Below are 14955 nucleotides of genomic sequence, written 5' to 3'. Positions count from 1 at the left end.
AACCATGTGTGTCCTATGCGAAGTCTAAAAATGTATTTTTTAATTCCAATCTCCTTTTCTCACTTTTTTTTCTGAATCTGAAACAGGTGTCTCCCCTTCATCTCTTTCCCAACGCTTCTGCCAGATGTGCCGCCTTATCTCCCACTTCATTGCCCTCCACCCCTATATGTGTCAAATAAATCGAATGTAATTTCCTTAGTTATTTAGCCTGTAAAATTTCGAATGCAATATTTTGACTGCTATCAGATTGACCAGATTGTAAACTTTCCAGGGCTGCCAAAGAATCAGTATTAACTACTTTGTTTATTTCCTCCACCCACTGTAAACCAAATCTGTCGCACACATATGACGTCGCTTATCGTTAACGTCAACTAATGCTGTCTTCACGTGCTATCGGAAATTTCCAAATTTCCCTAGTCTATGGAAATTTCCTACTTCCCAATTTTGAAGTCGTGATTACGAGATCATTGCATTCACATTTTGACTTGAGAAGGAGTTCATTTCCATTTTTTTTTGTACCAAGGAAACTAGTATTTACGATAATTCCGATTCCACGTAAAGGCAGCTTAATTCTGCTGCGTTCATAAAACAGCTCGGAATGTGGATATTTTTGCCATATCTGACACAAAACACGACGCTCTCGTTGTGTCGTGGCGACATCATGTGGTCAACACAGAACTGAGGTCTGAAGTGGGACATTTAATTTCACGCCCAACCTCGTCTAGAACGCAACATTAATGCTTCTTCACTGATGACATAAAAACGGATTGAAAAATGTGGTTATTCCACATTATTATTCTATAGTTTATTCTGTTAAACGTCGTAGCACGAGATTAATGGAAAGAAAAACATTTCACTTATATTACTGAAGTAAACTCTGATTTTTTATTTTATTTGTATTATTATTTTGATTATTTGATTATTTTTAATCTAATTTTATTTTTATTTTATCCATTTTTGTTGTGAGTTGTATAACTTCAAACTTTTCAATCAGTAGAACCCCTTTTATCTAAATATTAACCCCTACGATTTTAATTTCATATTAAAATTCAGTAGAACCCCTTTTATCTAAATATTAACCCCTACGATTTTAAATTCATATTTCAATATTTTATTTAATAATAAAATGGGCCTATAAAAAAACACAACTGTTTATTATTATTATTTATTTGAACAGCAGTAGAACCCCAGCAGTAGAACCCCTTTTATCTAAATATTAACCCCTACGATTTTAATTTCATATTTCAATATTTTATTTAATAATAAAATGGGCCTATAAAAAAACACAACTGTTTATTATTATTCTTTATTTGAACAGCAGTTTGGGAAAATCTGATCTAGGTGCATCCAGTCCAGTAGGTGGCGGAAGAGTACATTATAAATGTGTTTGCCAATCATTATTAAAAAAACAGAAGAAGGTAATTGGTGAGCAGGTGTAACTGGCCATGTTTATATTGTTCATAAAAAGATCTGAAGATCTGTCTTTTTATTATTATTAGCATGGCTCCACGAAGAACAAGAAAAGTCAGTAAGGATTCTGACGGTCAGCCTGATTATGACCAGAAGATTAGACTCACCAAGAGAAAGGAGCTGTTCATACAACAGTTTGAGAAGGAAGGTCAGTCATTTATTAAAGCACTATCATTGTGTGCTATGTAATAATAACACAATTATTTTGCTTGCACCGAAACAGCTCAGGACCGGATAAATGAAATGGAGGCCAATCTGAACAAATTACTGGCAACTGTGGACCGAGTTTTCAAAATAGAGCTGATGAAAATGCCGCACTCGCTCCACACCACCCTGATAAAAGACCTAATGAATGGTACGATAATTACACGGACTGTTTGTCATGTCTGGAAATTATTCATATAATTTGTCTTTTATAATCTATGTTTTTCAGATGATGACACGTCTGTGGGCGAGGTCACAATGGCACTAACGGTGAAATGATTTTGCTGCCCTTCTGGTGTTTGCTCGAGGCACCTCTTAAATTAGTTGTGGTTGTATTCTTTCTTTCTTCTTTTTTTAGAGTGCGTCTCCAGAAATTCGGAAACCCCTATCTCGAAAGCCAAGCAAAAAAGGTTCAATGTTTTAAAGTCATGTTTTAAAATTCAGTTTTCGTTCTTTTTAGGTTAACTTGCATTCCTTTTAGGTTTAAATGCCACAGCAGGGCAACAAAGGGCATCGAGTCAAAACAAGATCATTCAAGTGGATGGTACAAAGGTACTGACCTTGCATTTTGTTGTGTCCTCTTTGTGGGTGCTTAATTTAATATTTACCTATGAGCTTTCTCATCACAGAAACCTGCAAAGAAGACCTTGCACACCAGTAAAAGCACTGGAAGTCTGAGGTAAAGTTTTAATTTAATTGAACCCCTCTGGTGGACTTTCTTGTGCACCTGCTGAAAACCAGTTGTGGACATGATTTGAAAACACTAAATGGTCTTGGATGGCAAAGGTAAAAAAAAATATGAATATACAGAGCAGTCTTTCATGGTGCAATCTACAAATTGGCCACTATAAAGTAGTCTTTGATCATGTGTAAATGTATACCCAAATGCAAAACCTAAATTAGTAGTATAGTCTGGGAATACTTAAGAAACCAATACTTAAGAAACCACAGATAATAAACATTATATATATCTATGCCCTTTATGCATGAAGATGTTTGAATGTCAACAAAAAGGGATAACGATAGCTTTAAAACCATGTCATTGAGCAGCAGCATAAATTATTTGTCAAGTGTTGCAATGAATGATCCACACTACAAACAATCTCATATTCCAAACAGTAATGGCCTTGAATGTTTTAATACTCTTCCTCTCTCATCTCATCACCTTCCTTTCTTTTTCTCTGTCCCCTGTATCTCATCCCTCACCAAAGCTGAGCTTTGATTGATAGTCTCTTCATCCGTGTCAGTGAAGAAATTAAACCGGGTGAACTGATATGTATGTTTTATGAATCATATTCTTAGACTAAGTGAATTTACTGAAGGCTACCAGGAAAGCTAGGTATCTAAATAACTTATTAAATTCATTCTCAATATGTGCACATTCATTATTCTTATGTCTAATATGATGAAAACGTTTTTTTTTTTGTCTTGTCACATTGACTGTTATGAATCATGTAAGTGTGATGTATTTTCAATTCAAAAGAAAATTAGACTAGTTTATTAGTTTACGTCGCTGATTATTTCTGACAGCTGTGCAACATTTCTATTGTAACCAGCTGTCACGGAACAATAATGAGGTCTGGACCTCAATGGTGGGTATTATTTTACAACCTAGTAGTTAGTAGGAATCCAGTAGTTAAATCACATTACATATAATTTCCCCCACCAGATGGCGCCAATTTGCCTTTCATGCATGGTATTAAATTCCTCTACTTTTTTTTTTAACTTGAACACTATTAAAGGCACAGTATGTAAGATTTTTTTGATAAAAATATCAGAATACCCTTATATTTTGCTATATAATAAGCAATTTTTCACTTTAATATATTATGTTTGATTAGACAGGTGAGCAGCTATTTGGACAAATCATAGACAGAAAACGAATCATTGTTATTAGCTCAATATCGTTTAAATCTCGTTTTCTTGATTTTACAACGAGTACGATGTTTTACTATGCCTAATATCGACCTAGCTTACTGCAGTGCAACAAGTGTCTCATAGAAGCCGCTGAGTAAACGCACAGAGTAGCATAATAACTTTCAACACACTCCAATGATGTATCTAATATGATAAAACAGCACTGCGTTACCCCATATACGCATATATGTATGTAAATTAATAGTTACTTCAGATGTTATCTGTAATGTTTATGATCTTTTTGGAGAGGATGAGACTAATTCTAATTATTGAGGAAATTATTAACGTTAACAAATATATGTATTTAGCTGCAGAAATTGATTCGAATAGCATATACGATAATTATTGTTGGAAGCCTCTGTTACTATATTGTGCTATATTGTATTAAAATTCAGTTTAACATGCATCTTGGAAATAAAGCAGTCAGCATTATTTGTCTGAATAAGTTATGATGCGTGTATTTTATTTCCTGATTGAGCAACATATTTCAGAAAAAGACAACGCAAATTATGCCATTTACAGTTTCCTTGAGTATAGTGTATAATGTATGCTATATGTTGATGAATTAATTAAACCATTGTTTAAATAATTAACTGCTTTGAAATGCACGCCGTCAACAAAGTCATTGTTCCAACTTTTTCAGTTAGCCTACTGTATGAATAAAATCAATACTACGACACAACATAAATGCATAAACACAACATTACAAGGTCGATTTCAGGTTACAAGGCATTAATCTTTTCCGATTTCCGAATGCACACTTTGACATTTGTAATACATATGCGGAAATGTCTCGTCCGACTGCTGGTCTGATGTTTACTACTGTAATAAATATGAACGTAAATTTTTAATAAGCAGGGGAAATTTAAACAAATAACCATTTACATGCTTAGGAATGTATAGGGAGACTTCAGATATAAAAACGGTGTCTCTAAGGCAATGTTTTCTCAGTAAAATCATATAATTTCCTATCAATTCAATAGAAAGCGTGAGTTTACTAGGCAATACCAGTATGGTGGTGCGGTGGCTTCACTTTTTATGACGTCATGAGCAATCCAGTCATTTATATAGATCAGTGGCATGACCAGAAGCGGAAGCGTTCATCTATCTATGGCATAAAAGCTCTGCGAAATCAAGGCATCATCAAGCTACGCCTTTGTTTTGAATAAGTGACCTCTAGCAACGACAAATTATATATTGTGGCTTTAATTGAGAATTTAAAAAAAAATTATAGAAATAAATGGTGCATACTTAAAGGGATCGTTCACCCAAAAATGAAAATTGTCATTTACTCTACCTCAAGTTGTTTCAAACCTGTATGATTTTTTTGTTCTGCTGAACACAAAAGATGATATTTAGAAGAATGTTTGTAACAAAGCAGATCGAGCAACCATCGACTAGTATTTTTTTCCCTACTATGGTAGTCAATGGTTGCTCTATCTGCTTTGTTACAAACATTCTTCTAAATAGCATCTTTTGTGTTCAGCAGAACAAAGAAACTCATACAGGTTTGGAACAACTTGAGGGAGAGTAAATGACAGAATTTTAATTTTTGGGTGAACTATCCCTTTAAGAGGTGAATATCATGTATTACATCAAATCTTATTAAACTAGTATACTTCATTAAAAAAGCAAGCTTATTGTCTTTGTTCTTGACTGTTGAAGATCAAAATTCTGATCTCTAAGTACCAGAGTGTTAAATGATTGCTTTTGGCCACAATAGTATATTCCAAAGTAGTCCTCTTTACTCTCATTGACAGGTGTACCTCAACTCTCAGTGCAAAAAGAACCCAAGGACGGATTGTCAAACTCGGTGACCGGTAACGTTTTCTTTCTTGCATGGTTGTACCAGTGAAATCTTTTTTTCACTAAAAATGCTGCTTTTCTTTTGATGAACAGGCAAGCAAGTCGCTCTATTGGTGATGAAATGATGGCTACAGCCACAATAGTAACTTCCCATGGAGAAGTGAGTGCATGTGTGAACCCTTGCTAAGTTTTTGCTCATCTCATTATAGCATACAACAATGGTCCTTTTCTGCGTTTCAAGACACTGCTACTTTCTGAGGACAATAAAGATGACATCAGTGTTGAGTTGCTTGATGATACGGCTGTATATCAGATGCGAAAGCTCAAGGTAAACCGTTTAAAAACGGCATAATTTTACGTGGTGGCTTAAAGAGACATTGGAAATTTAGCATAACCAGAAGTTTGTGACCTGTCTTGCAGGACCTAATGGACTATCTGTGTAACAAAGTGGGGCTCAATAACACACAATGATGCTTTTTAATCCGATCAGTTGGAGCCAGTGTTTTAATAAATTTGACTAAATTTAATAAATAAACTATTGTAAAGAGATGCAATAAAGTGATTTATCATTTCAAATCAGACATTTTCAGTTTGTGGTGTTAGTGGTTGTCAGTCTCAAAAAATATTTGCTTTCACTCAATGCAAATGAGGCAACATTGAGTTAGAGGATGTCATAAATGGATAACACTAAATGCCGTTAGTTTGCTTAAGCTATGCATATTGTCCTTCTGCTCAGTACATCATAGGGGAACCTTTTTTTAGTGCTATATTAGCACCAATATTGTTGCTTCAGTGGTTCATCAGCGGTTCTTCAGAGGTGCTATATAGCACCTTAGTCGAAGAACTGGTGAAGAACCAAAATTGGTGCTATATAGCACTAAAAAAGGTTCCCCTATGATTATGAGCCAAGAACCATTTTGGTGGCATACAGAACCTTTATTTTTTAGAGTGGATACTGAGGTTATTAAAATAAACGTTAACTTAAATAAAATTATATTAAAAAAAACTTATTTCAGCTACTTGCCAAGGTAACATCTATTTTCAATTAATGTACTAAAATTGGGAAAATACAATACAATTAAAATGAATAATATTAATAAACCATAATAGTATCTCAGATAAAATGACACTGCTCAGTACACATCCATTTAAATGTGTTTAAAAAATTTTTTTTAATATAATTTGATCAATTTACATATTTTTGCACTGCATTACTATTATATGTGCATAACTCACCCCACACTTTGCGCTATGACTAATGGTGTCTATTGCTTTAAACGTCTGGTGGAGGCCTAGTGTGGAGCACCTGAGACCCCCTGGGGGCCCACAACTATATGTCAACATGGATATTGAGACCGGGTGGTCACTTTTGAGTCTTGGGACCTTCTACAAAGGGAGATCCTCACTCTAGGTGGCGATATATACTTTAAAATTAATTTAATATTAATGATATACTGCTGTTGTTTATCTCGTTGAGTTTGTTTTCTGATAATCTGTCAGTCGTCCGCATAAACTCCATTTCCCAGACGCCCGCCGTCGCCACAACGTTGTTGTCACAGTGCGTCTCGTGCAGGAATGGTGCTGAGGCAAATAGCCTACGCACGAGCGCATCACCGCCATACGGCAACACCCCGCCCGTGCATGCGCCTGCAACGCTGCGCACTACGTTTATTAGCGATTCTACAGCACATATAACAACGACTTTTCTTTAGTCGCAGGTGCGAGGCGCTCATTTCGTATCTTTTTATTACTTTCCACGCCGGCTCGAGCACTTGTGCACTGGGCGTTTGAAAGATGTACGGAGCGCGCTGAATGCCCAGACTTGATGAGGATCTAGACACACATGACATTGGACTCTGGAAAGGTCTGCGGATAACAATGAGCACCGGTGAGTGTGTTGTGAGTGCATCATGTATACTAATCTCATTATTTAAAAGCCCGGAGATTTGTCTGTGTCTGTACGCGGTGTAGTCTGGTTCCACCCACCTATCCACCAGCGCTTATTATGTTGCAGTGCAGCGCTGTTGTACGGAAATGCGTAATGTGCTGCTGAAGGTGTGTGTTTTGTAGGTGCTCTCTTTGCTTTTAACAGTGATGTGTAGCCTGCTCAGATGTTTAATAAGGCCGAAGCACCTTCTTAGTGTTCTGCAGCCAGTGACAACCAACCCCTTAAGCTTTGTATGAACTATAATACAATTATTACAAAGCGATGTGTTGCATTGGGTGTGTTTATCTTTGAGAAATCTGGCACTATTTAGGCCTTTTCTATAAAATAAAATATTAACTTTTGTAAAATCTAAAACATGCTTCTATAATATTTTAGTAACAAAACGATTGGATGTAGACCTCCTTCGAAAGTTCATTAACTTGAAATATTATTAAATATTCACTATTTGGTAGTTTAAGTTAACAGTGAGGGTGTTGAACCGTACATCTGGTAATTAGGATAATCCGCAAGATCTTGTGTATTTGCTGATTTTGCTGTCAAGGTGGTCAATACCTCTGACTTTAATCGATACTTTCTGTAGCAGCAAGTGTGCTTTTTAATGTGGAGAATGTTCTGCGACCTCTATCCTGCTCTCACCTGTTAATGAAGTGGTTGCTTCATTATTATTTTTGAAATTTTGCTCACAAAAGCTCCATTACAGTATTTCTCTTTAGAAATGATCTTCTGGGAAAGTACACTTGGAACAAATGATGTGTAATTTGGTTAATTATACATTCTGCGTAACCTTATTTTCTGGTCAGCAAGATGTGCCTGAAATTCAACTCACGTGAAACTGACAGACATAATAACAGAGCACCAAATCATAATGGGAGTGACTTTGGAGTGAGCCGCAGTCTCAACTGGGTTTGGTTCAGAACACAAATTATTTTTATATGGGACATGCATTGCCCATCTAGTTTAAATAGGCAAATACTAGGATCATTATTGCAGTGATTATGTTTCTAGCATGTTATATGTTTGGCAACAGTTCCTCTAACCCTAATTGATGTAGTGTGTAGCTTTTCATTTCTTAAGCAACCATGTAGGAAGACACATTTCCATATTCCAGGATGACAATGTTAAGATGCATCAGGCTCAAATTGTGAAAGTCCAGACCTTAAATTCATTGAAAGTCTTTGGGATGTGCTGGAGGAGACTTAACAGAGTGCTGGACTCTTGCATTGCCGATACAATATCTTGACCAAAAATTGATGCACCTCTTAATAGAAATAAATGTTGTGATGTTATTTCCAGCAAGAGGTGCATACATTTTTGGTCAAGATCTTGTATCGACAATGCAAAAGTCAAATCTTGTGCAGAATCGTTTATTATTTATAACCTTCAATAAACACTGTCTGTAAGTGCTTAGAAGCTTCTGTCACCTCTCTACTGCAATCTCAGCCCATTCTTTGCTTGAAAAAGCTTCCAGAGCACTGATAATCTATAGTTACCACTGCATTCTTCAAATTCCGCCAATTTTTTTCATTAAGATTTAAATCTGAAGACTATACAGGCCACTCAAGAACATTCTGCGACTGATCCCTGAACCAAGCTTGAGTAGATTTGGATCTATACTTTGGGCCGGCTGTCCTGCAGGAAAGTCCATTCATCATATCTTTGCCAAAATGGCTTGATACTTCAAACAAAGAATTTATGTCCTTCATACAGTCAAGATCTGCACTTTCTGCAACAGCAAAGCACCCCCATAACAAGACTGGACTGCCTTCGTGTTTGACCGTTAAGAAGGTGTTCTTCTGCTATAAGCTTTGCCTTTTTGCACCAGACATACCGCTGATCCATGGGTCAAAGTTCAAGTTTGGACATACCGCTCCATAAACCATTCTTCCAGAACTCCACAGGTCTCTCCAAATGAATTTTAGCGTATTTAAGTCGGCCTTTTATGCTCTTCTTGGTCAAGAGTCACATTCGACAAGATGTCCCAACATGAAGGTCAAGATTGTCTAGTTCTTATGCTCTGCATTATGTTTCTTCTTCCTTTCATCAGGTCATCTTGCAAGTCTCTGGCGCCAAATTGAGGGTTTTTCTCAGTTGCTCTGATCAAACATTTTATTCTCCTTAATATTGTGCCTTTTCTTCAACGCCCTCAAAGTTTTTCTGGTACAATACATTTTAAACCTATGAATAAGGCTGCCAGCTGTATCTCTAGGAACTTTTAGTGTTTTGGAAATCTTGTAGCCATAGCCTTTCTAATGTAATAAAACAATTTGTTCTCTATAGCTATTGTTAGATTGTCCATATTTGCTACTCAACTGTATATATGTTTCTCTATGCTATAGAGTTTCCAAGGGCTTAATTGTGTTTTAACCACTGATCTATATAGATGTTCTCTATAGGTCAGTGCTTTTAACACAATTGTACCATACCATGCAAATAAGTGACTTAAAACAACAGTGTTGAATAGGGGTTGAATAATTATGACATAAAACTTTTTGTAATAATTTTGATTGCAGCTGTATATATTGTTTAATTTTGTTCATAACTTTTTTTTAATATTGTATAGTTTTGGTTAGTGTCTACCAAGTAACAGATGAATTTAAAATACTGAGTTTGATGCATGTCCTTTTTCATCAACAACAAAAGATGTGCTTTTATTCCTGCTTTTAAAAAGTGTATGAACCTAGTTATTTTGCTGTTCTAACCATGCATGATTGTATGGTTATTTGCACCTCTGTATGATGATGTAGATTAAGATGTTTGTTTTTAAATCCCTAAGTTTCCTACTTTTTCCTTTTTCTAAGGTATTTGGTTGCAATTAAAAAGATTGTGGATTTTGTCGTTTTGAAGAACTGAGCAGACTGGATGTAGGTTTTTTACAGCTGTTGGAAGCAAACAGAGAAATAGCTGGTGATATCACTGCTGTACAGTAAGTCCCTTAGAAAGAGGCACTAGTAATTAGCACTGAAATCTAGAGTGGGCCTGTGACATTTTCCTTGTCCTGGTTTTATTGGTACTGACTGAGAGGAATGGCCTCCAGCTTATTCATCAAACAATACGGTAGGGACTAAATGCGAAGGCTCATTTTTCACGTAAAGTGGAAGCTGTTTCATATATTTAAGGTGCTGTTCTGACCTGCAGAAATCAGAAAGGAGACACAAATTGGATAGCATATGTATGAAAAAGTGTTTGAAATACACACCCTTGCCTTCTGCATGAACCCTGCTGGTTTGTTAATTGAGTCTTGGTTGGATGCATGCTGGGAGAATGCGGTTTCATCATCAGCAGGTGTTTAGAGGGCCATTTCATGAACAGGATCAGGTTATTTAATACACATGCAGCATAACTTTTGTTCCTTCCGTCACATTCGCTGCCATATTACACATTTTTATATACACCGATCAGGCATTACATTATGACCACCTTCCTAATATTTTGTTGGTCCCTATTTTGCTGCCAAAACAGCCCTGACATGTCGAGGCATGACTCCACTAGACCCCTGAAGGTGTGCTGTGGTATCTGGCACCAAGATGTTAGCAGCAGATCCTTTAAGTCCTGTAAGTTGCGAGGTGGGGCCTCCATGGATTGGATTTGTTTGATGCTCGATTGGATTGAGATCTGGGGAATTTGGAGGCCAAGTCAACACTTCAAACTTGTTGTTGTGCTCCTCAAACCATTCCTAAACCATTTTTGCTGTGTGGCAGGGTGCATTATCCGGCTGAAAGAGGCCACAGCCACCAGGAAATATCGTTTCCATGAAAGGGTGTACATGGTCTGTAACAATGCAAGTAACAAGTAACATCCAATTGGATGGCAGGACCCAAGTTTTCCCAGCAGAACATTACCCAAAGCATCACACTGCCTCCACCGGCTTGCCTTCTTCCCATAGTGCATCCTGGTGCCATGTGTTCCTCAGGTAAGTGATGCACACACACCCGGCCATCCACGTGATATATTCGGATTTATAAAACCGTGCGCACGCACATCCTACGCAGTTTTCCCTTAATAAATCACAATCAATTCTAAATGTAGCGCAGCTTTTGCGGCTTCATGTCACGCCCATAGTTGCCCATAAATAGTCCGTGAAACGCCCACAAGTTAATATTCATCGATTGCGAAATCATGGCAAATACAGAGAGGAAATTAAAAAAAAACGTAACTTCACTCAATGTGAAGTAGAAGTTATCATTGGCGAGGTGGAAAAGAGGAGAACAATTTTTTTTGGAGGGCACAGTGTGGGAATTACTAATGCCAAAAAGGCACTTGAGGTGCAAAAGGTTGCAGACGGCGTAAATGCTGTAGCCTCATAACCTCGGACCGTGGCCGAAAAAAAAAAGAAATGGTCGGACATCAAAGTCGAGGCGCAGAGTGTGTCTGCCACGGGTGGGGGAGAGGGGACACCGGAGCTGACCCCTCTTGATGAGAGACTGGCGGCAATTATTGGGGAATCCCTATTAATCCCTATCCCTATTATCTACGTGGAAATGGGAAATAGTTCAGTGCAAATGTAATTTCTTGCAGCTTTCTGAATGGATCGAAAATAAAACAAACTAAAGGCATTTGCATGAATACCATGATTCCGTAGCTGATGAAGACATTTTTACTATGAAAACGTTTCGGTTACTAACGTAACCTCGGTTCCCTAAGATGAGGGAACGAGTATTGCGTTTTGCTAAAACGCTATGGGGGAATTCCTTTCCTCGAGATATTGAAGCAAATTTTTATCCAAAAATACCTTTTATACGCAGTGCAGCTGCACAACTCTCAGCAGGAAGCAGCTGCGTGCTGATTGGCTGTGCCGTTGCAACTGCAGCAACCTATAGCGAGACCTTGGGGCGGGACGGACCAATCAGGTCCTTCCAAACTCCCGCCACAAGGGGCAACATAATTTGCATAGCCTAGGGTATATAAGACCCACTCTCGCAAGGTTAGTCAGGTTAATCGACTGAAGCGACTCCTGAGCAAGTGAGCAAGCACGGCAAGCAAAACGCAATACTCGTTCCCTCATCTTAGGGAACCGAGGTTACGTTAGTAACCGAAACGTTCCCTTACGAGAGTACTCTCGTATTGCGTTTTGCTAAAACGCTATGGGGGACCAATGCAAAACGCCGTGCTTGCTTAACGGCTCTAAAGCCGACGACACCAAACCCAGGCCAACCTAGGTGGGCCTGTAGTATGATATCAATAATTCAGAATGGGCCAGACCTGAGTCGGGCCCTCATGAGAATGAACACGATATTCGTGCAATAAGTATAGACCGGACATAATCGGGTCAGGAATAAAGAGTGGCCAGACACTTCGGGCCGTAAGGAATATGCTTATGACTTATACAATATTAAACCCAGGCCGGACTTATCGAGCCTCAAGGGGTTAATCTGTTCATACAGCAAGAAGCCCAGCTTGTAAAGCCGGAACATCTAAATTATAGAATCTGATAAAAGTGGACGGGGAGGCCCAGCCTGCCGCCGCACAGATATCATTCAGAGAAATGCCAGTAGACCAAGCCCACGAAGAGGCCATGCCTCTAGTAGAATGGGCTTTAATGCCCAAAGGGCAGCCGAGATCTTTAGACTCATAGGCCAGTGAGATAGCATCCACTATCCACCGTGACAGGGTCTGCTTTGTAACCGCGCACCCTCGGGTGCGTCCGCCAAAGCATACAAAGAGCTGTTCAGTTTGCCTGTAAACAGCGGAACGCTCTATGTATATTCTCAGCGCTCTGACAGGACAGAGCAAATTAGCATCTATTTCATCTGACTGTGATGAAAGTGCCGAAAGTGAAATAACCTGTGCTCTGAACGGAGTTGAAAGCACTTTAGGTACATATCCATGTCTTGGTTTGAGGACGACTTTGGAGTCGTTTGGCCCAAATTCCAGACACGAGGCGCTCACAGAGAGCGCGTGCAGATCACCCACTCGCTTAACTGATGCAATCGCTAGCAGAAAAGCGGTCTTTAGTGACAGGAGCTTTAAGCTCACAGAATGCAGAGGCTCAAATGCAGAGCTCTTCATGGCATCTAGGACCGTGGACAGGTCCCATATAGGGACTGAAGGGGGACGAGGTGGGTGAAGCCTTCTAGCCCCTTTAAGGAAGCGAACAATGAGATCGCTCTTTCCTAGTGACAGTCCGTTCACTTTAATGTGATACGCTGCTATAGCAGCCACATAAACTTTGAGCGTGGAGGGGGAACGACCCGCGTCCAGAAGCTCTTGTAAAAATGTAAGCACCTCTGACACTGCACAATCATGTGGGGTCAGACTTCGCGCTTTACACCAGTCTGAAAAGACTGACCATTTGCCTGAATAGAGCCGCCTAGTAGTGGGGGCTCTAGCTTCAGTAATAGTGTTCATTATGCTTTCAGAAAGGTTCTCATGTACCCGTTGATGGGCCAAACATGAAGCGCCCATAGATCGGGACGGGGATGCCAGATCTGCCGTTCCGCCTGCATGAGAAGATCTCTCCTCAGCGGGATCGGCCACGGAGCTGCATCTGACATCTGACTCAGCAGTGAGAACCAAGGTTGATTTCTCCAAAGCGGGGCTATTAAAAGCACAGCGCATTTGCTCTCCCTGATCCTCTCTATGACCTGAGGTAACATTGAGATTGGGGGAAACGCATAAAGAGGAAGGTTGGGCCATTCGTGGGCCAACGCATCCTCGCGCTTGGAGAAATATATTCGGCATTGAGCATTGTCTTTTGAGGCGAAAAGATCCACTTTTGCCTCTCCAAACTTGCCCCAAATTATCTGAATTATATTTGGGTGAAGAGACCACTCTGCCGGGGACACTTTGCCCCTGGACAGCATGTCCGGACCCAAATTCAGAATGCCTGGCACGTGAGTCGCTCTCAGCGAGCTCAGATTGTGCTCTGCCCATATTAGGGCTTCTTCCGCCATTGAGTGCAGATCGATAGATCTCAGACCGCCTTGGCGATTTATATAGGCTACCACCGACCTGCTGTCCGTTCGGATCAGGACATGGTGGTATTTTATGTACGGAAGGAAAGCTCTTAGCGATATCGTGACCGCTTTCATCTCTAGACAGTTTATATGAAGGCTCTTCTCCGAGTCTGACCAGAGACCGGAGATCGGCCTGCCCTCGTGAAGGGCTCCCCAACCTAGGTTGGATGCATCTGTCGAGATAACTTTCCACTTCGTAACAGTGCCCAAACTCACGCCCGTCTTGTACCAGACGGGATTTTTCCAAGGAGCCAGAGCTAACACACAGCTGTGGTCTACCTTGATTTGCAATCGGCCCGAAAGCCATGCGTGAGCTGGAACGCGGCGATTCAGCCAGTGCTGTAGGGGGCGCATGCGCAACAGACCCAGTCTGAGAACTGGCGCCGCCGAGGCCATGAAACCCAACATCCTCTGAAAGTGTTTGAGAGGAATGTGTGCACCGGACCTGAGGGAAACCGCTCGGTTCCGAACAGAGAGCGCGCGCTGTGACGTCAGCCGCCCGCTCATCTGCATTGAGTCCAATACTGTTCCCAGAAACGAAACTTTCTGTGTGGGAGACAATAAACTCTTTGCCACATTGATTCTGAGTCCCAAGCATTGTAAATGGTTGAGAAGCCAAGATCTGTGGTTTAATAACTGTATCTCTGACTGAGCTAT

At 39.6% G+C, this 14955-nt stretch overlaps 2 protein-coding genes across 6 annotated transcripts in view; both read left to right on the top strand.

Moving 5' to 3' along the window:
* Positions 1 to 1500: 1500 nt before the first annotated feature.
* On the top strand, positions 1501 to 5868 carry cdca9 (cell division cycle associated 9; the record flags this gene model as incomplete). The annotated part of the gene is given in 11 exon segments (XM_079846301.1): positions 1501 to 1618; positions 1694 to 1825; positions 1904 to 1944; positions 2033 to 2084; positions 2156 to 2226; positions 2304 to 2353; positions 5352 to 5411; positions 5413 to 5436; positions 5491 to 5557; positions 5657 to 5725; positions 5818 to 5868. Coding segments are annotated over 11 exon segments (735 nt in total).
* A 1091-nt stretch (positions 5869 to 6959) lies between these two features.
* ablim2 (actin binding LIM protein family, member 2) overlaps positions 6960 to 14955 on the top strand; it is a gene marked incomplete at its 3' end in the record, with an annotated part of 112693 nt that continues 104697 nt past the window's right edge. For all 5 annotated transcript variants that reach the window (XR_013815350.1, XR_013815353.1, XR_013815354.1 and 2 more), the window contains exon 1: positions 6960 to 7285. Coding sequence is in view for 2 of the 5 variants with exons in the window: in XM_079801552.1 (XP_079657678.1) it covers positions 7210 to 7285 (76 nt within the window). The remainder of the gene's footprint in view (positions 7286 to 14955) is intronic.

This window comes from Gobio gobio (assembly GCF_949357685.1).
Source record: "Gobio gobio genome assembly, chromosome: 20".
NCBI lineage: Eukaryota > Metazoa > Chordata > Actinopteri > Cypriniformes > Gobionidae > Gobio > Gobio gobio.
Note: the sequence above shows the minus strand (reverse complement) of the source record. Positions and strands in the feature narration are given on the sequence as shown.